The following is a 24229-nucleotide window of genomic DNA, read 5'->3' on the forward strand; positions in this document are numbered from 1 at the left end:
AAGAACTCTGCAGTTTCAGCATTTCATATTCAATATTAATTACCTCCACTTTATTCAAAACATTTTCATTTCAATCGCCAAACAATTGAAACACTTGCAATTTTCCCATCAAGATTTCACTTCTTGAAGCGTAGACAGTTTACAAGAGGAATAAAATGTCCATGTTTTGGATTGATCTGGCCGGAGCGACTGCCTCACACACGCTGCAAAGCCACGGTGCAGAAATCCTTCTTCTAAAAGTGGCGCTTATGTAAGAAGCATGCGACTGTGGGAAGTCGTCCCCACTTCCCCTTCAGGATCACCCGCAGGTGAAGAACATCTTTCTCGCGTTTTCCTCTGACCCTGATTTAAGTCGACGTCCATCACATATTCTTTGATGCCTCTCCGTCACTTGTCGGGTTTCCATCGGTGTGATGGATTATACATCAGCCACTTAAATATGTGGTAATGCCATCGGTTTAGTGGAATGTTTGGTGTATTTTTGTTTTCTTCTCCCACATACATAAATTTGTTTAATTTTAGATCATAAAAAACCCACACATTTTACAAAAGCAAAACAATTTAAGGTTTTTAACTTGTTACATTCTTCTTTTTTTTCCTGCTTTTTGTGTTTTACCTGCTTTGTGAAAGAATGAAGGTTTTGTGAAACACAGAGCAGCAGAGAGGCAACAAACACACTGGAGGAGGAACCGAGGTCCACGAACAGAACCGACCTCCAGATCATCGTCTGTCAGAATCCAGCCACAGGAACAACAAAACACTGCCAACAAATTCAATATAATTTGACCAGGATATGAGTTAAAAGGGGAATCTCCTTATTTGCTGACAGGCTGCTCCATCCAAGGTGTTAAAAGTGAGAAAATGCAAATATTTACTAAACTGAACGATATTAAATTTATGAAAAATATTTGTGTGAAATTGTAGTCAATTTAAACATGACTAAATAGAGACTAAATAAATTAAATAATAAGAGCGTTAATCGGTAAATATATTTATTTGTAACGGTCAAAAAGAAATCGATGGCAAACGCAGCAACCTGCATACACGTTGGCACATGCACCCTCCTTTTTTTTAAATGACAAAAATTAAATAAATACGCAAATGAAACTTTTTTAGTTCCAATATGATCATAAATGTATAATTTTCTCTTTATGATATACGAATCTGGATGATTGGTGTGAGATTAGCCTGATGTTGTTCAGGTACAAGAGTAAATATCAACTTTTCACAAATCTCCTAAGAATGCATAATATGTGTTAGAAAAATTCAGCAACATTTGCTCATAAACTATTTTATTACTGAGTTGTGTTGTAGCTGAACGCCAGTTGAGAAAAATCATATTCAGCCAGTTTATGATATTAGAAATAGCTTCTACATAAGATTTTGATTGATTCTGCATTCGCTGCATCATGGCTCAGACTGAACGTAAAGACACATCAAAGCAATTCACAACATTTTATTCCCAATATATCATGCATGACATCATCTGAGGGTCCCAACTCTGCTTCCTGCTGAAAAACTTGCACTAATTGGCTGTGGGAATCGAAGGTAACATTTTGAGCTCATTTCAACATTTCTAATACTGGTGCTTTTAAAACTGATTAAAAGAAATCTTAAAAACACAAATTGAAGTGTCAGGATGCTTCTGCCTGTCTTTGTTGTTGTTGTTGTTTTGGTCTCTTTCTGAAGAGTTAATGAAAGGAACATTTTGTTGTTATGGTTTGGAGCCGCGCCATGTTTGATTTTATCCCTATGAATCAGAGATTCCGGTCAAATTTGAACTATTTCTGTTTGTCCCGAGTCCCGGTGGCATTCCACACATTTCAGATGGCAGAATCTGCATGGATATCTGGTCCATAAAGCCTTCATAAAAAGATTATCAGCTCAAATTGATCTGTCAAGCAGATTACAAGAACACAAGCTGGATTTCCATGAGCCATAAAATTGCGCAAATTGAAGCTATGAGGATAAATTTGCTGAACGGAGACGCTCCAATTTTGGAAAAACTTTTTTTGTTGTTGTTTTTTGACGCTGTACTCGTTCTTAGCTTCACCAGAAGTAACAGCTTCACGCAGTTCATATGACTCAATATGATGGCGCCCGATACGTCACATCATGTCCAATTCAGTAATGTTTACCTCCATTCATTTCTTTTAGGTTTACAAGTCAGACTTTAGCAAATTGTTAGATGTTTATAAAAATATTAATGAATATGTAAAATGTTACAAATTGACATGGTCTGTGTCTCAAACGTGTCTTTTCTTTCCAGACGCTTGTTAGCGTTGTGGCAGGTGTTGTTTATGGAGGTTGAGAGGCTGAATTCACGTTGCGACTGACATCCAGTCACTTTGGTCAGCCAGTCTGTCCTCTTTTCCTTATCGCGTCCTTCCACTCTCCGGGTTTTCCTCAGATCTCGGCTGCAGTCTGTCTCGTCTCTTCTCTGTCCCACTTTTCTCGGCGCTCACTGTCTTTGCTTTGGAAAGTTGTCAGGCCGTTTTCTTTCCTCGTCTGTGTGGGGGCCAGATTAGGCAGAATTAGTTTCTGGTGGGCCTAAGGCCTTATGTCTGAATCATTCTGGATTTTTTTTTAGTTTTTTTTTTTTTTTTACTTTTGCTAGTCACAACTGTGTCTTTTTTTTGTTTCTGTTCCAAATGCAATACTTCTATTATTGTAATGCCTTCTTTTGTCTATCGTCATTTATGTTCTCAAATCGGGTCACGATTCAAAATTCAAGACCACTTTTGCAGATTCCTGGAACAATCCAGGTAGATTATATGTACACTATTTTTACAAAGTGTTTTAAAGGCGTATGTGGTGAGGATCTTTTCTAACAAGTTATTGCAATAAAAGTTTTATAAATGTCATTGCTGGAGTTTTGTGTGATGACATTTTAGGGTCATTATAGATGGGAGAAGAAAGGAAGAGGAAATTCCCACCGGAAAACTCAGAGCTTGAAAAGTTCACTGTTTTCAAGCTGGACAATACTTACATTTTGAGATGAATCTTACCAAAGTCGAAATATTTCAAGCTCTGTAACTCAAAGTCTCCTATTTCTTTCTGTTTTCTTTTTTAAATAAAAATTTGATCTCAAAGCCCATCCATTTTTTTCCTCACAACTTTTTCACTTTCGAAGCTCAGAAAATTCCTCGTTTTTCTACAACTTCTGAGATTAATCTAAAAGTGTTTGACTTTACTCCTCTTCTTTCCTGTATGAAATGGCCCGGATGCGCCAAGGTGGTTTTGTCCCTTTTAGATTCAGCAAACATGTCCTTTGGTTGATGAACTCCAGCTGGACTCAAACCTGCCAATTGAAGATGCAACCCAATGAAATGGAGAATTTGACTTGACAATAGACAATAGGTGTCTTCAGCCATTTGACTGACTGTTGTATCGAACAGCAAATTATCCACATATTCAAGTTGGTTAATCAGATTAACAAGCAGTGAGATGAGGGGTTAAGTTGAGCCTTATCCGATCTGCTCACACTCCGATGGTGCTAAGCGCTTTCCCGATTGGGCTCCCCCTCGGCGTTGTCAATTAGTGCTGCATATTAAAAAGTTTGCTCCATTTTCTTAATTAAACCATCGCGAAGAAGGCGCCAGCCTCAGACGGACTTGCCGCCACTTCAATAAAAACCCTGCAAATTAGCATGCACTCAGACATGCTTAGTCACACTCGTGCTGTCCTCGTGTGAAGCCTTCAATTAGCTTGCAGAAAAGCGTCTCGTTAGGGCGCTGGCGGTAAAAGCGTGGAGCTAAAATGTTGCTAATCGTCGACTTATTAAACATGAGCATTAGCGTGCCGCCATGTGTGTCTGCGTCAGGGTTGTTGACGGCGTGTGTTTTGTGATTCATCGCCTGCCGTCCTTTACTGTGACCACTGCGCGTGTCCTCCCCCCCGCTGACCCCTCTGGGTGGCCCTTCCAAATGCCATCCGTCAGTCAAGCTGTATTACATGGTGCCCTTCAGGTGGCTCAGCGGGGGGCCTTTCCCACACACGCCTGTGTTGTGTAAACATGCGACGGTGAGAGGAGGGTTATTAGCCTCTTCCCTTCAGCGCCAGCGGTAATGATCCCGCAAGACGCGAGCCGAAAGGCTCGCCGGGGGGTCAGGCGGTCCAGACGCCGAGTTAAAGCGCTGACTGTGTCGACCACCTGGTGCCGCAGGGAAATGTCAGCAGTGTCGTGTCATTTTTTTGGGTTTGCTCAGAACATCAGCTGGAGGTAAGGTGACTGTCTTTGTGTTCATTTCTGGCACAAAATGAAAAGATAAAAAAGGACCAAAAAAAAAAAGAAGCAAAATTAGGACACAATCCACACAAATGTGTTTTAGGCAACAGGGGAAATAAATGTTGATCCTTTTTAGGTTTTCTCCCTTTTCTCTGGTTAATGTGCAATTACGCTAAGAGATGAAAAATGAAGATGATTACCTTTGAAAACACAAAGGAAGTTAAAACTAGCCTAACGCTGGAGAATGAACTAAAATACACCAGTGTGACTATGGAGCGGTTTGATGCAAATTTGTGACAACAGTCCAAAAGAGATTAAATCTGTTTTATTAAACCTAACATCAATGTAGAGGGAAAAAAAAATCTGTCAATTCAAATCCACTAAGGTTTTCTGTTACACATTTAACTTGAAGTTAAAAACACCAATTGAAGTTCCTTTATCGTATTCCTAAATTCCTTTGACGAAGGTTCCACTAACGACAACGTCAAAAAAACTCACAACTTATGACTTTGTTTTTTGGGACACTCACTCAGCATGTCCCAAAAAACAGAAATCTGAGAATACTGTAGATGCAGAACAAAGCCTCCGACATGTGAAACGTTGCAAAACCCAAAACCTTTGGGAACCAGATGAATCGTCGGGGCTGTTTTCCACGAAAGCAGAAAGCGTCGAAAGATCTGAACCTTCCCAGAAGTCGCCATCCTATAAGAATCACTCCAAGAGTCTAATAGTTTACAGTTTGCACAATTATACACTCAATGGAAAAGCATCTACCAACGCCTTGACGTTTTGCTGCCTCTTGTGTTTGTTGAATGCGCGGCGAATAAGAGAAGCTCTGGTAAAAACGAGACCATTGAGCTTCTCTCCCATCGGCTCCTCGGCCTGCTGATGGAGAACAGCGTTAGCTCCCACAAATAAACATCTGGTTTGTTTACCGCTGGCTGCAGGGCGCACTGTAGTACAGCGTGACAACGCGCCGACGCATCTAGGTCAAATACGCCAAATGCGTAGCTGAGAACGACGGAGACGCAGAGAGGGGGAGGGGGGGCGATCTGAAGGAGAGCAAGAGCAGCACTTCAAAGTGAAGAAAGGATGAGTGATGGCGAACACGATAATTAGGAAGAAGCGTGAACAGATCTGCCTGAGGGGAGCGAGGAAAGGGTTGCATGTGCGGCGCTGCGCGTTTGCGAATCGAATCCGACTCCGTGTTTGTGTTTAAGTACGAGTGTGTGTTTTTATTTACTTTAAATAAATAGTCTCGACGTTCTAAATGCACACATCCACCCCTTCGGTTTTTCCTCCGCATCCACTTGAACTCAGGAGGGTTTGAAAGGAACATATTTGCGCCAATGCAGCTGCAGTCGATGCGGCCGCCACAAAATGTGAGTCGGCCTCCAAACACACGGTTTTTAATGATGCCAGGCATGTCTCCAAAAGCCTTTTATCTTCATCCAAACGTGAAGAAATGAAGCGTATTTTGTGATACATCAACTTCTGTTATGGATATGATACATTTCCTGTTTATGTTCCCGTTATGCTCCAATACAGCTCCAGGTTAATTTGCACATTTGGATCCTTGTAGTGCAACCTTTACCTGCTTTTTCATCCATCCCAGCTTCTACTGAATTTATTATATATATTCATTTTTTCACACAACTCTGATTTGACTTCATTTCTGGATATTCTAGTGACTGTGTCACAGAATGAAGAGCAAAACGTGTTCTGGAAATCCAATGAACATAAACTGAATACTACACATTTTGGCTTAATATAATACATACACTATATAAATACACTTCCTACTGTATGTGTTATGTACATATATTTTACGTTGACAAACATTTATTTGGGAAATTATTTCTTCTTGAATTTATTTTGCCATGTTTTTTAATGTCAGTCTTTTAAAATTGCAGAACTGGCACATATATTTACAATTTAGTCTATCTGCATAGACATATGTATTTGATCAGACATTATAATTAGTTAGTCAATACTTTAGTAGTATTTAAAAAAAAAAGGTTTTCCTCTGTTGAGGAATTTCTTGAATGGCGACGTAAATAACGGGATAATTTCAATTAATTACATGAAATTTAACACATTAAATGTTTTAATGTAATTAATAGCATTTTTTGTGCATTCAAAAAAGTTTTGCAATTTGCTTGTTTCTTTGTAAATCTGACATCCATTTTTTTCCCTTCCTCATTCTAAGTTGCCTTGGACGTGATTAACGTGTAATTTATTTAGTCACTGTGTGTTGGATTAAACTTTAGATGAAAAATGACTGGCAATAATAAATGTTAATGAGCTAATCCAGGAAGTTTAATTAATAAAACAAAATCCCATTTAATGTTGGACGGATCCGACACGCATTAATCATGGTCTGATGTTAAGGGGCTATTTTCGCTCTGGCGTGATCAATTTGTCCCCCAAGATCATCTCCAGCTTTTCCCAAGACAGCGATCCGCTTTTTCTCATGATATGTAGCAAAAGTGAAATGAAACGCAACATTCAGACTCGTGTAAAGAAATATACAGGTGACTGCAGTTTAGACAAAACAAAAATGAAATTCTGTCGATTTATTGCCAACTAATCTAGACAAGTTTCGAACACCCAAACTCTTTTTGCCCACCGACAACGGAATAAGCGTTGCATAATAAAGAAGCAGCAACATCTGTTTGACATTTAATGTTACAGAATTAAAACCCGAGGAGAAAAATGTTAACATTTTATGTCAGAAGCAACATGGATTACACAACATGTCTTAGTTGTGTGTAAATTGTGGCGTCTAAATGTTTTTTAGATCAAGGCATGATGTGTTGCAGAAACAATACAGAGTGAAGGTTTAAAGCTTTCAGCGCTCCAGGTCAAAGTTCACTGGCTTATTGTCATCTTCATGTAATAATACGACGTTGACTTGGAGTTTACTGAATACGACTCCTGCAGAGTTTTGCTGCGGCTCTCCAAAGAAAATGGAGAGAAAAACCCAATCTAAGCCGTTGTCAGACTTTCTGTCGTGCCTGTGGTGTGTTTGGGTGAAACATTGGAAGTGCTGCTCTATAAAGCTCTAAATGTCTCAGGACGAAGCTCCATTTCTGAAGGCCCTTTTACCATTTAGGCCCTCGAGGCCCTGCAGGCTATCGGGCTACACATGTATTGAGTTACTGAGCTGCAGAAAATCTCCACGGAGTATTAGACAATCATCCCAAAAATGCTCCGTGTTGCTGTACTGCTTCTGATGCAGCCATACATCATCCTGACGTTTTATTTTTCTAAGTCGTTACCAAAATGTCCACTCCTTACACTTCTGCACTTTTGTTGTGAAAATGACTTTCTGCATAGGTCTGTACCTAACCATGAGAAAAGTCTGGTCCTTCCACCTTTACTCAATTTGAGGAATTGTTTTATTAATACATTTATTTATTTATTTATTTATTGCCTCAAAGTACAGCTTGCTTGCTCTGTTTGTCCTAATCCCCATTCAAAATAGATTATTTTAACAAATGAACAGTTTTACTTGCATCTCAAACATAAAATTCAATATAAATGTTGATCAATGTTGATTGTGCTTTAGAAAAAGAAAATTGTAAGTGGCCTGCACTTGTGTAGCACTTGATCAAGTCAGAGGACTCTAAAACCCAAAGCTTGCACTGCATATCAGTCATTCAGCCATTCATACACACGTTCTCACTCTGATGGCAGTAAGCTCCGCTGTAGACGTTAACCGGCTAGGCTGAGACTTGACAGCGGAGAAGAGGCTTTGGTTCTTTGGTTCTGGGGTCTTTCTGTGTGACGTCTGCATGAACCAGTTCTCTGGAAGTAATCTGGTTTCTGCCCACAGTTCAAAAACATGACCATTATGCTGATTCGTGTGTTTACATTTACCTTGGCTGTGTGTGTGTGTCTGATTGTGTATTCTCTGTGGCTTCATTTCCATTGCAAATGTGTCCAAAACTTTGTTGATATTCCGCTAATGTTGGAAAAACACAATTTAGCTATTGCGTTGTTTCTGTCAACTAAGAAACCCAATGAAAGTCACGCAGGAATAAATTTATTAAAGCAATGAGTCAATAAAAACACACCACACCACGATCCTCCAACTACTTCCTGTTGTCGACTTCCTCGTGGTTTGCTGCAGTTGCAACATCCAGTTGTTGATCATGTGACTGGTGTGATGAGAGCAAATTGTTTCCATTGCAGTTTTGCCAAATAAACCAATTTTGATATGGAGAAACAAAACACACCTCATCCTAGAACAAAAGCTTTTATTGGGAAACAGGATTTTTCACTCTTTTTTTTTAAAAATTGGCACGTTTCAATTTTGCAAATGTATTTTCTAAAAGTCAAATTGTGTCGCACCGTAGCGGGTTGGCGAACCGTCCAGGACAAACCCGAGAACTCCGCCTCCTGCCCGATGCCCACTGCAGTCGCTGTGTGGCACAGGTCCAGACGGAAATGGACAAGATCGGTCACACAAATGAAAAGTTAAAGCGTGCAACACTGCAGGCTTCGTCTGCAGAGTGAGAGCAGTGGGAGTGATTCATCCCTGTCTCTTAGAGTCCTTCAAGTTTTTTCAGGATGGCCGGCAGGCCTTTGGTGGTCTTCCACCCCCACCCCTCTGACACATTTCTGGGACATAACATGGGTGTCGGTGTTGCAGCTTTTTCGCTCCCTCAGACATTTTCTGCTTGTGTCTTGAGCTGTCAACAAATAGAAAAGCCTTTACCTTGCTAGGAATTCTAATCTGTTTTTCACATGTCAGATGAAATGTCTGCTTGGGTACAATTTCAGCCTAACTCAAAAGTCATTTATGTACATGCTGGGAATGTCCCAAACATGAGCATGTTCATTTGTTTAGTTGTGTATATGATAGCTGAACGTATCTTATCTATTTTAACTGTTAGAATAGACAACATATTGATCTCTTGCAGAGGAGTTTAGATGCAAAGTGAGCCTTTCTACACTATTTCCTGCCATTTCCAGGTCTTAACATTTATACAAACTTCAAAATAAAATAGTCATAATTCAAAATAAAATAGTCATAATGGTTAGTAAAGGGACAGTGATAAGTGTTTGGAAACCATTGTCTGCTTTTTATGAAATCCTTTTAAGGTAGACTTCTTTTATATCTCAGTCAGGATATTTTTTAAACACATAGAGTAACATAATTTATGCTTCAAATTTATATCAGACTGGTGATGGGTATTTTGGTGACCTCTGTCATTTGCATATTTTACATTGCACCTTAAACTTGGTAGATAATGATTTCAGAGATGCATGAAATTCACTTTTAATTGCAATATATTTCCAATAAGGTCAGAGAAGAAGTAAACTGTTTGACATGTCTGATTCGTTTTCACCAAGATGTTGCTTACTGTTAAATGATTGCGACTTCATGCTGGCAGGAACGGCTATGAAAGAGTTCACCATGAATTCTGCTGGACTAAATTTGGCATGAATAGCAATCTAGAAATGTACATCGTTTTTCCTCTAAATCCAAAACACTCAGAGGGTCAGACATAATTTGAACAATTATTTCATGAACAGAGACTCTTTAATTCTTTACAGTACAACTTTTATAAAGCTATTATTGTATGTTTATTTATTTAATTTTTTTAGCATCAGTAAAAGCAATAGATGAACAATAAAAGCAGCCAAACCCAGAAAAGGAAATGATCTCCTATGTACAAAACAGTGAATTCTGCGATTTGCCAGTGATAGGCCTCAAGAATTGTAAGTTAAACTTACAATTCTTGATATTTTACAAGGAGCAGGTGTCGATAATATTCATACTCTTTAAGAAATAATAGATTTTATTCAAACAACATGAGTTAAAAGGGATTAAACGCTCTTTAGATGCCACAGAACCTCTCGCTGATCTCCCACAGCTTCTTTGAGGCGGCATCGTCTCTGGCCTTGGCGAAGACGTTTCTTGCGGTGCAGTTGGAGAAGTAGCGCCCGCTGAGGTGTTCGATGCCCTCCTGCAGGGCGCAGTGCAGAGTGGTCTGGCTTCCCTGGAGCGCGGTCTTGAAGAAGAACCTTCCAAAGAAGGACAGAATCATCTGAACGGACGTCTCCGCGTTCCTGGCCAGCTCAGTCTTGATGCCCCCTGCGAGGACACAAAGTCTTTTGTGGTTACCTGGTCTTTCAAAGTGAACACCTGTTTGGTCATATTCTACAGTACATCGTTTGAAGCACTTTTGTTTCTTAGTACTGGGAAGCAGTGAAAATCATTTACGTCAGTGAGAATGGATTAACTTGAGGCCAGACACAATCTACAAAACGAACAACATGGTTTGTTTGGAAGGATTGCAAAAAACAGGACAGATATGGCAACAAGTCGATGACTTTTCCAATTCATTGTCATAACTTTTTGCTATAAATGCACATTTAACAAATATATTACAAATTGAGTATTTATTTTAAAAACTCTGAAAAATCTGAGACTTAGCAGTTTTTCTGCATTCCTCGTATTAAAATTAAAAATCTGCATGTACCACTTGTACTGAACTCTACTATAAGGAATCTGTACACTACACTGTGAATCAAATACAAAACAGTCGAGTCAGGGAAGTAGGCACATTGGTAAACTGATGCTGCTGTTATCATTCTTCTGAATGAGTTTGTCTACATTCCACATCCTCCATGTCTACAAGCCAGGACATGGCTTGTGGACGTGTGTGTGATTTTCTTTTGGATTTAGTTTATTTTCTCTTTTGTTTTTTATTCTTTGACTTGCTCCAATGCTGCCAAATGAATTCCCTTTTCAGCTTTCTAGCCTGACAGAGTTCAACACCGACTGACATTTGGAATTATTAACTTCACTGATTTTGACAGAACGCTCAGATCCAAAACAAACAAACAGAAAAAAAAGTCCTCAGATTTCAGTTTAGTTTCATTGGACTGGAAAAGTCTGAGGAGATTTTAATCTGGCCTGGATGTAAAAACGATTCCATCCTGTAACTTTATTTGTATAGACGTGTGAAAATCACAACAGACTGCTGTTACATGTTGAACATCATTTCTGCAGCTCCCTCACGGTTGCTTTTGAGGTCTTTGCAATCTCACTGTCTGGTTTCTATCTCGTCCTCTTAACAGAGTTTTATTTGATTTTTTAAGATCACCAAATCACCACACCGTCCCAAATGATTATTTTCTGTTCCAAGGCATCTCTAAACCAAAAGTCTAGCTTTCTCCAGATTGATAACTTTTGTCCAGTGAGATACTTTCAGTCTTTCGTAAACATTTTGTAAACTGTGGCATTTCCAATGGCAATTACTAGCTGGATTTTATTCTGAAATGTGATTTTTTACATTCTGCTAATGTAAAAAAAAAAAAAAAAAAAAAACATGCACACAATTTTGCATTTACAGTTTTTCCATGAAATAAGAAATGTTCAGCTATGCTGAACCATTAGCATCTACATTTCCTTCCACAAACACTGAGCACTACTTCTTCTTTTTTATGGCAGTTTGCAAAACGCAGAGCACACTCTGCGTGTGATGTTATTGCGCCCTCTACTGTGCATGCAGGACACTTTCAGGTCATTTGGAGTTCACACTGAAGATCATTTACAAATCGAATATATTTTAAAATATGAACGACCGGCTCTAACAAATCCAATTTCACAAAATATCGGACTTGGGTCATTTCGTGCTGCGATGTGGACATAACCTTTGAGATCCACCGTTTGCGGTGAGCAAGAACCTCTTGCATTGGTTCTTACCTGGATGGAGGGAGTAACACGTGACCTTGGTTCCCTTCAGTCTCTTGGCGAGTTCATGGGTGAAGAGAACGTTGCACAGCTTACTGTCGCCGTAAATTCCAAAGCCGTCTATCTGTGACGTTCCTACTCTCAGATCTCTGTGCGTGTTCAGACAATCAAAGTCGACTCTTCCCCAGTTGTGTGCCGTCGACGACACATTCACCACCCTGCTGGGTCCACACTCCTTCAGCCGGTCCAGCAGCAAGCTGGTTAACAGGAAGTGACCGAGATGGTTGACGCCAAACATCATCCCGAACCCGTCCTCCGTTCGGCCCATCATGTAGAGACCTGGGACAAAACCACGTTGATATTTCATAACACTTGTCACTTTTCCATGGAACCAAACAAAGTAACGCGTAATTATGCAACGGAGGGACGGCAATACATAGTTTAAAAATGTTCCTAAAGATAAAAATCCCAACTATGCTGTGGATTTAAGCTCTGCTCCTGATTTTATGTTTTCTGTGTCTGCATTGCTTGTGGCAAATTAGAAATTCTACTTTTTATGGCTTGTTTTCTTCAGTATTTTTTAATAATTCCACTGTTTTGCTCCTTTTGCATTAGGGTCATAGTTGTTGAACACACAACACAAAATTTGTTCCACAAAAATATTTCTGTGGATCCTTGCAGGTCCTCCAGGATAACCGCAGGGCTCTTGGATACACTCCATATGAGAAGAATTCATTTACTTCATTGATAATTTATTCTTTACTCTGTCATACACCCAGACGTCCCAAAACGCCCCAAAAAGTAATCATGTAGACACACACCTGCAGATTCTGTTAAAGTTTTATAATATTTATATTCAAAGAAACTTATGATGCCTTACTTTGCTATTTTTTGTTGTTTATATAAATCATTGTCCTTAAAAAACAAAACAAAACAGAGATTCTTCCTAACTATATATTTTGGTTCCAATTTTAAAATATTAAATTATTGATAATTTGATCAGTTACTCAACAACTGAAGTTTTCAACAAATACTTTTTACCTTTACGTGAGTAAAAATATGTCGAAGCGGTGCTAACTAATATCCAGAGCTCTGCCCAGCACTGGATATTGAGAATTTGTGACACAGAACAGATCAAGTATGGGGTTTGCTGATGGTTTTGCTGAAATCGCAACATGCCGAGGACAGAACTCCTACCTGCGTTGTTGATCAGGATGTCCAGTCTGGGTTCTGTCTTCAGGAAGTTCTCTGCAAAGCTGCGGACCGACTTCAGACTACCCAGGTCCAGCTGCATGAACACCACCTGATTACTGCCGCTCTCCTGGAACAGACATCGACGAGTCAGCTAATATCTGGCAGCAACTTTTACGTCTCTGCCTACGTACCGGAAAACGGAGTTCAGTTTGAAATTGCCTTTATTTCACACTCCAAATGTCAGACAGCAAAACAAACATTAATACAAAATCAGAAAGGAAAAACTAAAGAGGCCATGTCAACCGATCACAAAACATCATTGCAGTCTCACAAATCACATTTCATAGAACATGAATAAATTTCTTTCTTGTACAATGAACCGTGGACCATAAAGAAAAATACAGCTAGAAAACTTTTCACCAAACTCACCAAACAAATGACCTAAAAGAACAAGAAGAGGATTCAGTCTTCAACATTCAATAAATAAATGAGGCAATGTTTCGTCCTGAGAACGATAACAGCAGTAAACTCTGACGCCAGGATTAAGGTGTGTCAGATACCTGCGAGTAGCTTTGGCCCCAATCACAATCCTCCACCGGAGGTCCCCCACCCGCCCGTACAGGGACCGCCAACGCTCTGATGAAATCGAGCAGAGAGGTCTCTTCTTTCAACTTCAGCGCAAGTTTGTTGGATCGTATCTGTGGATTCTCCGTTAGACTGGCCGCATACAGCTTCACCACATGACCCAGCTTCACACAGCCTGCTGCCCTCATCTCAGATCTTAGAGTACCAGATGAGAGGAGCTGTGACGGGAAGAAACTGTTTTCAAACAGAGGCTCTTCAAAAGCCCACGTTCTTGGTGTTGAATCAGTCTCTCTCTCAAAGCTGACAATCTTCTGAGCACGGATTGGTAGGAAAAGGGTGAGACCAGTCAAATCCCAAGATCTTTGTCTCTGCGAAAACACATGTTGATCATGTCCATTACGTCCTCAGCAGAAGACGCACCGTATCCAACCATGGTAGTCCAACACCGTACAACAACTTCTGCAGTGTTTGAAGCCCGAAAGCCGTGATCCGCGACACGATGTTGATAAATCCTTGCCCTCCCTCATCTACAGGCAAGTGCAAGGCTGCAGATGAGGCCAGTGACGTCCAGACCAGAAGAAATCCACTAAAGTGTTTTGAAGACGTTGTATGAGAGAGGATGGTGGCGTTAACACGGTCAGTTTGACCAAGTCCTGTTTGTACAGGAATGATATTTCACATAAACAGCAGCAAGAGCCTCAGGCTGTGTGATAACATCTAACTGTTTTTGAAGAGTAATTTTCCGATCCTGTGGTTCGCTCGCTGGGTGGACTCGCCCATTTAGGACTGAACAGTTTTGAATAGGCTCCTCTATTTTCTGTTCAGGATAATGACTGATTTGAGCTTATTTAGAGAATCTAAAGGTCCAATTAAACTTAAATCTCACCATATTGTTCACTTTTAAAAAAGTCACCAAGTTAAAATGTCTGAGTTTTATACAGGGGAAAATGATGAGTCATGATCCAACCACATGCACATATATCAATATGACCATTTTATATGAGAATATCTGTGTGTTATACATTCTTTCCTATAGGAAATGTATTTTATAAAACCTTTTTAATGAATGTTTTAAAAACTTTCTGCCAAAAAAAATAGAAGTTTTAAATTATATCTTTTTCTAACAAATTTTTGACTTCTCAAACTGAGATTGATTTTTAGTAATTTTTTCAAGAAAAATTACTAAATTTAATTTACTATTTTTTCCCCCAGATCTACATCGGCCCTAATACGCTGTTGACCAGACCAGTACTAAAGTCATTTGAACTCTCCCTCTCTTTTCAGTCTAATCCTGCTTCATTGTGCAGCTTTTCTTCCCAGTTTCATTCAGAAACAAAGACATGACCAGCAGACTCTCACCCTCTTGACATCCTGCAGAGCAGCTTCTCCTCTCTGCTTGCTGCGACAGGCCAGGATCACTCTGGCTCCTCTTCTCGCTAGCTCTATGGCCGTGGTCTTCCCTATGCCGGTGTTGCTGCCTGCAGGTGGAGAGCAGTCAGAAACCAGAAGCACATCATATCTACAACGCAGAAACTTCACCCACCGGTGACTATCACGGTTTTCCCATGCAGCTTTGCGTTGCTCTTGCAGCTCTTTCCTATCACCACAACCTGACGGAAAACGTAAGCGAGGACGACGAGTCCCAGAACCAGCAGAATCCAAAACATTGTTCCTGCCTTTGAGTTGCACTGAGGAAGCAGTGGGAGCCGTTGCAGAGTTCACTCGCTCTTATTCCAACAAACAGCCTCTTCCTGAATGGGCTGGACTTTGATTTACGTGTAATCAGATTGCAGCAGAGCACAAAAGCGGAAATTCTTAAGAGTTGGCCCGGCCCACACAGCTGCTTGTTGACATAATGCTGGGTGTGTTTTGCTGAATCATGGCTGCTGATACTTTTGCAGGCCTGTCCAATTGCACACCGCTTGGTGTTGGTCGTTCACATTGAATTTCAGCAAAACACATTCATGGTTGTTGTTGTAACTGTGGCAAAATGTGGAAAAGTTCTTAAAACTTTTGCGAGTCACTGCAAGATTTTTTTTTCTCCTTTAAACTGTAAATGAATGGAATCAACAAATAATAATAAAAATGATGTAAATACCAGAATAGTGGAGATAATGACGACTACTGAGGTTATCTAAGCTGATTCTACAGACATGAGTCTATCGTAAATAACGGCACTAATTTTAGTTTAACAGTTTATTATTAAAATTATCAAATATCCTCATAGAAAAGACAAGCTTGTGTCTCTCAGCTTAAATATTCTGCTGCTGGTTGTTGGCAGTGTTGCACAATCTCCAAAAAGTAGCATAAAGGTTAGTTTACTCATAGGTGAACCATGTACACGGTAATAATTTGTGTTCATGGCTGAACTACTTGCATGGCAGTTATTAGCTGAACTGTGTACACAGTGCTAATTCGCGTTCATAAGTTGAAAAGCAGCCAAAAACGAGACGCCCACGTCCCAACGCGGTACGACCGCTTCATGTACCTGATCACAGCTATCGCTTCGACTTCTAGCATTTTCAAACTAATTTTTGATCGATGCCACATTGTTTACAGCTTTTTAGCCTTGATTATCTCTGTTCTCGTGCTCTGCAGCCCGATATGAAGAATTTTTAAAAAATTTCTGTTAGTTTTTGTTGTCAGGAATCAGGTTTATGCTCCTACATTGTCAGCACATTTAACCCTGAGAACCACGTCTATGCTGTCATTCATACCAAAGATTATGACAAATGCAGCAATGACTGAGGGACTTTTTGTCTAGTTTCCCACAATGCACTTTCCTCCACTGCGCCGTGTCATGTTTGAAGATAAATTAGCGCACCTGAGCTGATAACAATAGCTGTGTTTATTCAGGCAGGTATGAGGACAATGGTTCAACTTTGCCCTGTTATTTTTAGTCGGTTCATCATAGAGGATGAGAACAGCAGGTCTTGGTCTGGAACGTAAAACTGCAGCGTTTTCTGATTTTCCTTTTAACTCTTCCAGTTTGTCTTTACTCTTTATTTGTATCAACGCTTCAAGGCTGACAAACTGCTACAATGTGAATTTCTTCTTTGGTTGCACCAACTTTTATATTCACATTCATAACCACATTGCCAGTAGCACACCGTGTATATATTGTCGTCTCAGATATTTTTTGGCCAGCATTTTTCGTATTTTAAGTCATTTTTGTATTAGGCTCGTGTTTGGCTTTGCTGACTAAATATAATCAAAATGACAAATGATGAAAATAGGGCAACCAGTACACCTCACCCACAGTACCAAAACAAAACAAAATAAAAAATGTCCCCTCTGTGGGCTGCCACCTTTGGTTAATTAAAAACTTTTACTTTTAGTCTTCCAGGGTAAGCAGCTTCAAGGGAACTGACAAGATTCGTACAAAGTTGTCTTTTTAATCTCTTGGTACAAAACACACTTAACAGTTCAAACAGAAGTGCAAATAATAAAACCGATGCTGGCTTGACTTCTAAATGTGAGACGTTTACATTCACGTCATTCCAGAGCTCCTCTCTCTAGAGGAAACAAAACACTCATGGAGAGTTTGGTTTAAAGTCTGCTTCAAGTAAATCTCAAGTAAAATGTGTAACATGAGTTAAAAGGGATTAAACGCTCTTTAGATGCCACAGAACCTCTCGCTGATCTCCCACAGCTTCTTTGAGGCGGCATCGTCCCTGGCCGTGGCGAAGACGTTTCTTGCGGTGCAGTTGGAGACGTAGCGCCCGCTGAGGTGTTCAATGCTCTCCTGCAGGGCGCAGTGCAGAGTGGTCTGGCTTCCCTGGAGCGCGGTCTTGAAGATAAATCTTTCAATGTTCTTTAGTGTCAATTGAACAATTGTCCTCTGGTGCCTTTGCAGTTCAGTCAAGATGCTTCCTGCGAGAACATAAAGTCTTTTTGGTTACCTGGTCTTGCAGTCAAGGGAAACAATAAGCTTAATTTATTTTACCGCTGTAAAGGGAAAACGAGTACGCAGCTTTCTCTGTCCAACACAAGTTGTCACTTTCACATAATGTGAAAATGTGACTCTCTAAAATATAATAGTGAAACTGGACAAAATGGACCTGTTTGTCCGCAAGTGATCATAATAAATATAATTAACATTAAGTGTAATAATCTCCCATAAGCACTTTTTCTTTGGTGACTTCAAGTATCTCGGCTGTCGCTACACACTAAAATAACAACTGCATAAGTTAAATATGTGAGCATTATAAGAGGGAAACCTTCAAAACAAGCAATGATCTGACCATGTCAAATGACTGAATATCTGAGTTTACCGAATTTAAGTGGTAATAATATTTTTGACATATTTTGGTACTATTGTGATAAGGATAAAAATTATGATAAACTATTATTTATTTTTTTGCATGGCTGTGACTCCCTGGATCAGGATTTCGAGCACCACAAATATTGCTCTTGAAAACATTTCTGTTTGCTTTGGGCTCCTTGAGGATGCTGGTTAGTTTTATGAAGTGTGATTTGTATCAATAAGCTGCACACATTAAGATCATTGATTGGAATATATTGATTTATCAGATTCTTTTCAAGGCAATATTTTTGTTGTATATTTTGCTGTTTTCTGATCACTAGACTTTTTCGATGTTAAAATATCTACGTGTCAAAATAATTTGGAAAACACACAAGCTATCATAGGGTGTGCTATTTCTATCACTTGATGACCATCACTAAAGTTTCTCTCTCTCTCCCTCTATTTTCAGTCTAATCCTGCTTCATTGTGCAGCTTTTCTTCCCAGTTTCACTGAGAAACAAAAACATGACCAGCAGACTCTCACCCTCTTGACATCCTGCAGAGCAGCTTCTCCTCTCTGCTTGCTGCGACAGGCCAGGATCACTCTGGCTCCTCTTCTCGCCAGCTCTATGGCCGTGGTCTTCCCTATGCCGGTGTTGCTGCCTGCAGGTGGATGGCAGTCAGAAACCAGAAGCACATCATATCTACAAAGCAGAAACTTCACCCACCGGTGACTATCACGGTTTTCCCACGCAGCTTTGCGTTGCTCTTGCAGCTCCTTCCTATCACTGCAACTCGACGGAAAATGTAAGCGAGGAACGACGAGTCACAGCACCAGCAGAATCCAGAACATTGTTTTGAGAACAAACAGCCTCTTCCTGAGTGGCTGGACTTACAAGTAATCAGATTGCAGCAGAGCACAAAACCGGAAATTCTTAAGAGTTGGGCTGGCCTGCCCAACTGGTGTTGACAGATCAAACATTCATAATGATATGTGTGGTAAAGTTCAGCTTCATTCAATTTTAAGTGGCCAGATTATGCAAGATTCACATTTTGCACATTTAGGTACTTCCATTTGGGTTTCTACTGCTTCTAAAAACAGCACCAGCTGGTCTTTGGCAATAAGTTCATGTTTTATGGCGTGTGAAAAATGAGCCGCTTCAAGAACTTCACCCAAGCAAAGCCCAGCCAGTTACTTAGCAGCACAAGCTTCATTGACCTTCCTTTGGTGGATGTAAGGAGAACCAGATCTGACCTGATCACTGATCAAACACAGGATGCAACAGAAACATCCTTAGTTTTCCTCCAGTAGGAACATTTCTATGCTTTATTCAATGCTCTCAGCTTTATTTAAATGCTCTTTATTTACACTCTAATTAAAATTCCACATATGGATCATAAGTTATGTAATATTTAAATTAAGTTAATTCCCTTCCACTTTTTACAATGTCTGAAGAGTTAAAGAAAAGTCACATCAAAGTGTCAACTTTGGTCTCGGTTTCTATTTTTGCAAACAAATTGAAGTGAACATCTTGAGAGTCTCTTGTCCAAAACAAACTGCTCTCGTCAAACGCTCTTCAGAGGTCACAGAATCTCTCGCTGATCTCCCACAGCTTCTTCGCCGTGATCGGATCCCTGGCCTTGGCCAGGACGTCTCTGACGGTGCAGTTGGAGAAGTGGCGCCCGCTGAGGTGTTCGATGCCCTCATGCAGGGCGCAGTGCAGCGTGGTCTGGCTTCCCTGGAGAGGGGTCTTCATGAAAAATCGTAAAATGTTCAACACGACCAGTTGAAAAACGGGGCTCGTGTTCCTGATGATGTCGGTCTTGATGACTCCTGTGGGAAGATCCAAAGCTTTAGGTTGCAGCACAAAAATAAATAGACTGGTGGTAAGCAGTTTTAGCCATGTGTAGTCAAATCAAGGTGCTGGTAGAAAAGACTCGTTCTTTGGATATCATCTGACCGATGCAAAATGACTACAATGAAAACTCACAGCCTCTTATTTTATCTCTTAAGGGCCACTTGCAATAAGTTTACCAAACAATTTCAACGGTATTGTTGGCCATTTTATTTCTGCTTAAACTTGAGGTAATCTAACAAATCTAAGAAAAAAAGGTCTGTTATATTTGAAACATTTGTTAACATGCGGCCTATGAGATGACCATGTATTTTTTATGTCTGCAACCTCGCAGGGTAGCTTCTATGATTTGGAGCCCTTTATTTTTCAGAGAAATGTTCACAAATGAAAAAGTAATGAAGGGAACAGGCAACGTTCTCGAGGAGAAACGGCTGAACTTGGGGTCAGATCACACAATAAACAAAGAAAACGGCAAAAACATCATAAAGTGACAGAAGAAATACAAACATTAAGATTCCTGTTGAGAACAGGATCCGGAACAGGATCAGACAAACTCTTCAGAACAAACATGGCATGTATGTTTCCCATTTCCAAAGTTGTCTGTGTCAGGTTAACCTCAAGACAGGAGATCAAAGTGATCAATAAAAGTCTTTGCATTTACTGAACTTTTGAGTGATGTGCCTTGTCACTCATATTCTTGTTCTCACATTTTCATTAGTCTTTGTCAAATACTTGTGCTTGTCAATCGATTGAATAAGAAACTATCCCTGTGTAGCTTACCTGGATGGAGGGAGTAGCAGGTGACCGTGGTCCCCTTCAGTCTCTTGGCAAGCTCGTATGTGAAGAGAACGTTGCACAGCTTACTGTCTGCATAAACCCTTTGGCCGGACACAAATGATGTCCCAGTCCTTAGATCTTTGTGAGTGTTCAAGCAGTCAAAATCTATTGTTCCACAGTTGTGCGCGCCAGACGACACATTCACCACCCTGCTCGGTCCGCACTCCTTCAGTCGGTCCAGCAACAGGTTGGTCAGCAGGAAATGACCGAGATGATTGACGCCGAACGTCATCCCGAACCCGTCCTCAGTTCGACCAAATATGAACAGACCTAGAGCGAAACAGAGACAATCCTTGTCACCTAAGGTATGGGTGAAATTTGACAGTATTAAGGCCCCGACAGACGTCATGCAACATGCCGAAACCGGCTCTCGTTGACGTAGAGGCGTGATGAAAACTGCGTTATTTTCTTGAGAATGCTGTTTCCTGAAACCCAACCAGCGGATGTGGGGAGGTCTCTGAGACAGGAGGGTACACTGAAGCGTGAGGGTGACCCTCAAGGTGGACTGCGTCGTTGTTTGAAAGGTTTATACCGAAGCCATGTCAATTGTTCAGATTCAGACGACGTTACATCGAAGCCTTTAGGCTCTGTAGGACAAAATTACTCTTTAAATATACTCTGTCCTCATAGGGGTTCCTGAAACTGTCAACGAGTGGCGTATCATCGAGGCCGAGGACAGAACTCCTACCCGCGTTGTTGATCAGGATGTCCAGTCTGGGTTCTGTCTTCAGGAAGTTCTCTGCAAAGCTGCGGACTGACTTCAGACTAGCCAGGTCCAGCTGCATGAACACCACCTGATTACTGCCGCTCTCCTGAAATAGACGTTGAAGACTAATCAGTCAGCTCTTAAACTATAGGTCCTTATCTATGGCAGTGACATGTAGATTACCAAATAAATAAAGCACACAATCTTATTCACTATAATATGAGACAGAACACAATTCTGTCTCAGTAGTGCCAGTGTCATACTGTCTTTATTTGGGTTAGAAACAAAGACATGACCAGCAGACTCTCACCCTCTTGACATCCTGCAGAGCAGCTTCTCCTCTCTGCTTGCTGCGACAGGCCAGGATCACTCTGGCTCCTCTTTTTGCCAGCTCTATGGCCGTGGTCTTCCCTATGCCGGTGTTGCTGCCTGCAGGTGGAAAGAAATAATAAAAGAAAAGAGAAAAAATATAGAAACTTTACGTAAACTAAATCTTTACCCACCAGTCACTATCACGGTTTTGCCATGCAACTTTGCTTTGCTGGTGCAACTCTTCCCCTTCACCACCGTCTCATGGAAGATGTACGCAGCTATGAGAAAGCAGACCAGCAAAACTACGGCGTACATTGTTTCGCACCTTTGAGCTTCGCAGGAGAGCGGATTGCCTGAGAATGGAGTTGGAGCACTTTCAGTTTTTATCCAACCCTCATTCAAACAAATACACCCCTTTTCTGCATGAACTTCACTGTGTGCTCTTTTTTTTTTTTTTTTGTTAGGTAACAGTAGAGCATAAAAATCCTTAAAGAGACAGTACAACCTGTTGGAATCCTGCTGACAGGAGGACAAATGAGCTGGTAATTAATGTCTTTTAGGCAGAACAGTCAAAAACCACAATAAAGTAAAGGTGCGGCTCATTTTAATCTGAAGGATTTTGCTAAATGTTAGGGTTGTTTCATTACACACATGCACACACACACACACACACACACACACACACACACACACACACACACACACACACACACACACACACACACACATGACCTATGTACATAATAATAATTTGCAATACTTAACCACTACAGTCATAGGTTAGATAACGTTTGTCTGTCAAAGGTGAAAGTTTTACTGAGAGGCATTTGTTGCTGCCCGGAAGGATGACCTGACAATCTTATTTTGTGGAAATTGTGCATAAAATTTGCACGTCAAAAAATGTATTTAACATTAAATACATTTATCTACAATTCATGACATTTTGGAGATCATGCACTCTTTAATAGAGGATGAACCCAAATAAAATTACTCCGAGCTCAGACTGCAATGGTCTGTACAGACGCCTTACCAGACTGTCTAGACTCTGTTGGTCTACGTCGCTCCTCTATGGTGACTAGCTCTGCGTAACGACCAGAGGAACAACATCCCATAGAGAGTCTGAATCTGTTCCTCAGTGAAGTCCTGCTTTGTCAAGTCAGTCAAGTTTACTTGTATTGGACATTTCAGCAACAAAGCAGTTTAAAGTGCTTTGCATCATAAAGACAAAAATGCAAAGACATGAAAGACACCATGCAGTCAACAACTGAGAAAACCAGCAGCAAATGTTACATTTTGATGAGCGCCATCATCAAAATCATCATTACGCAACAAATCTGTTGGTTATTTGTTATGATTCAAAAGCAACTCTGAACAGCTGGGTTTTTAATCTGCAAGTAAAGCAGCTCAGTGTTTCAGCTGTTTTGCAGTTTTCTGGAAGTTTGTTCCAGATGTGTGGTGCATAGGAGCTGAATGCTGCTTCTCCACGTTCGGTTCTGGTTCTGAGGATGCAGACCGGACCGGAACGTCCGGGCCTGAGAGGTCTTTGTGGCTCTGGGGGATGCTTCAGCGTCGCTACGTTTCAAACACGTTTTCCTTGATGCTCTCGGTTTGTCTTCACCCGTTTACCTATTCATGGATCATCTAATTATCCACACAGTGAACACAGATGACTGTAACACCTCGCAGCTGCGGATGCTGCTTCACTTCAACCAGATTAGGAATATCAAGTTCTGCACCACTACCAGCACAGAGGACTGACTCTGCAGTCGTTTAGAGTACAGTCATAAAAGCCAGAGCAGCGCAGCACTCAGAGCGTTTGATTAAATGCCGTGAAAGCACGCCGGCCATGAATGAATAAATTGGCAACAATGCTCTGTTTCGACAGTTTAATTAAGTCAAGCCGATGAAGCCCATCAGTCCCTGGAGTTTGAGTTTTTCATGTAAAATAATTTCAACAGTACAAGTGACGTCCTTTTAGCTCACACCAACTGAGCTTTGTTTTAGTAGATAGTTTCAAACTGGTGAAACTTACATTTTTAAGGCTGAAACATCCAATCAAAGCTTGAATCTAATTTTTTTTTGCGTGTCAGACAGCTGTTCATTCAGAGCAAATGTTTGGCAAACACATATGTATTTTTATTTGCTTACGAAATATATGTAAAATGTCCTCATAGGCTCCTGTAGATTGTGTAATGCTGTCAGCGTTTCAACAAACCGCTTTAATTAGGCGAGAGCAAAGGAAAGAACAAATTTTCAGGTTGCTTAGGTTTATGTATCTTACAACATAATTATCATTGTCGGCCTGTTGAGAAAATAGTGATAGGGAACAGAAAGACCTTCCAAATACTCCACAGAGGATTTGATTTTAATGATAAGCTAACAAAAAAAGTTATGAACATTCAGGTTTAAAGCTCTGCGAAAGCGCAGTGATCGAAACTTTCAGTGCCAACTCAAACGAATCATGGAGTCAGAGATTGTGGACATAAGACTGGAAAATCTGGTTTAGTTTCAAATCTGATTTATGGATTATGGGATTAAATGCTGTTTTTGAAAA

General features: G+C 40.5%; 3 protein-coding genes across 3 annotated transcripts; all 3 read right to left on the bottom strand.

Moving 5' to 3' along the window:
- Positions 1-9485: 9485 nt before the first annotated feature.
- Positions 9486-15464, bottom strand: LOC129379220 (dehydrogenase/reductase SDR family member 13-like). The gene is made up of 5 exons (XM_055059887.1): positions 15262-15464; positions 15078-15196; positions 13137-13260; positions 11952-12278; positions 9486-10334 (listed from the first exon to the last, which is right to left on the bottom strand). Exons 1-5 carry the CDS (start codon positions 15383-15385, stop codon positions 10078-10080), a joined length of 951 nt encoding a protein of 316 aa, XP_054915862.1. The 5' UTR covers positions 15386-15464; the 3' UTR covers positions 9486-10077.
- A 1304-nt stretch (positions 15465-16768) lies between these two features.
- LOC129379184 (dehydrogenase/reductase SDR family member 13-like) lies at positions 16769-18790 on the bottom strand (the record flags this gene model as incomplete). The annotated part of the gene is made up of 3 exons (XM_055059833.1): positions 16769-17591; positions 18509-18627; positions 18693-18790. Coding segments are annotated over 3 exons (474 nt in total), but the record flags the coding sequence as incomplete, so codon positions are not given.
- Positions 18791-18895: 105 nt separating this feature from the next.
- On the bottom strand, positions 18896-22047 carry LOC129379221 (dehydrogenase/reductase SDR family member 13-like). Its single transcript, XM_055059888.1, has 5 exons — positions 21867-22047; positions 21674-21792; positions 21346-21469; positions 20601-20927; positions 18896-19798 (listed from the first exon to the last, which is right to left on the bottom strand). The coding sequence occupies exons 1-5, from the start codon at positions 21988-21990 to the stop codon at positions 19542-19544; spliced, it is 951 nt and encodes a 316-aa protein (XP_054915863.1). The 5' UTR covers positions 21991-22047; the 3' UTR covers positions 18896-19541.
- Positions 22048-24229: the final 2182 nt, after the last annotated feature.

The sequence above is a fragment of the Poeciliopsis prolifica genome, unplaced genomic scaffold (genome assembly GCF_027474105.1).
Source record: "Poeciliopsis prolifica strain line A6 unplaced genomic scaffold, Auburn_PproV2 SCAFFOLD056, whole genome shotgun sequence".
Taxonomy (NCBI): domain Eukaryota; kingdom Metazoa; phylum Chordata; class Actinopteri; order Cyprinodontiformes; family Poeciliidae; genus Poeciliopsis; species Poeciliopsis prolifica.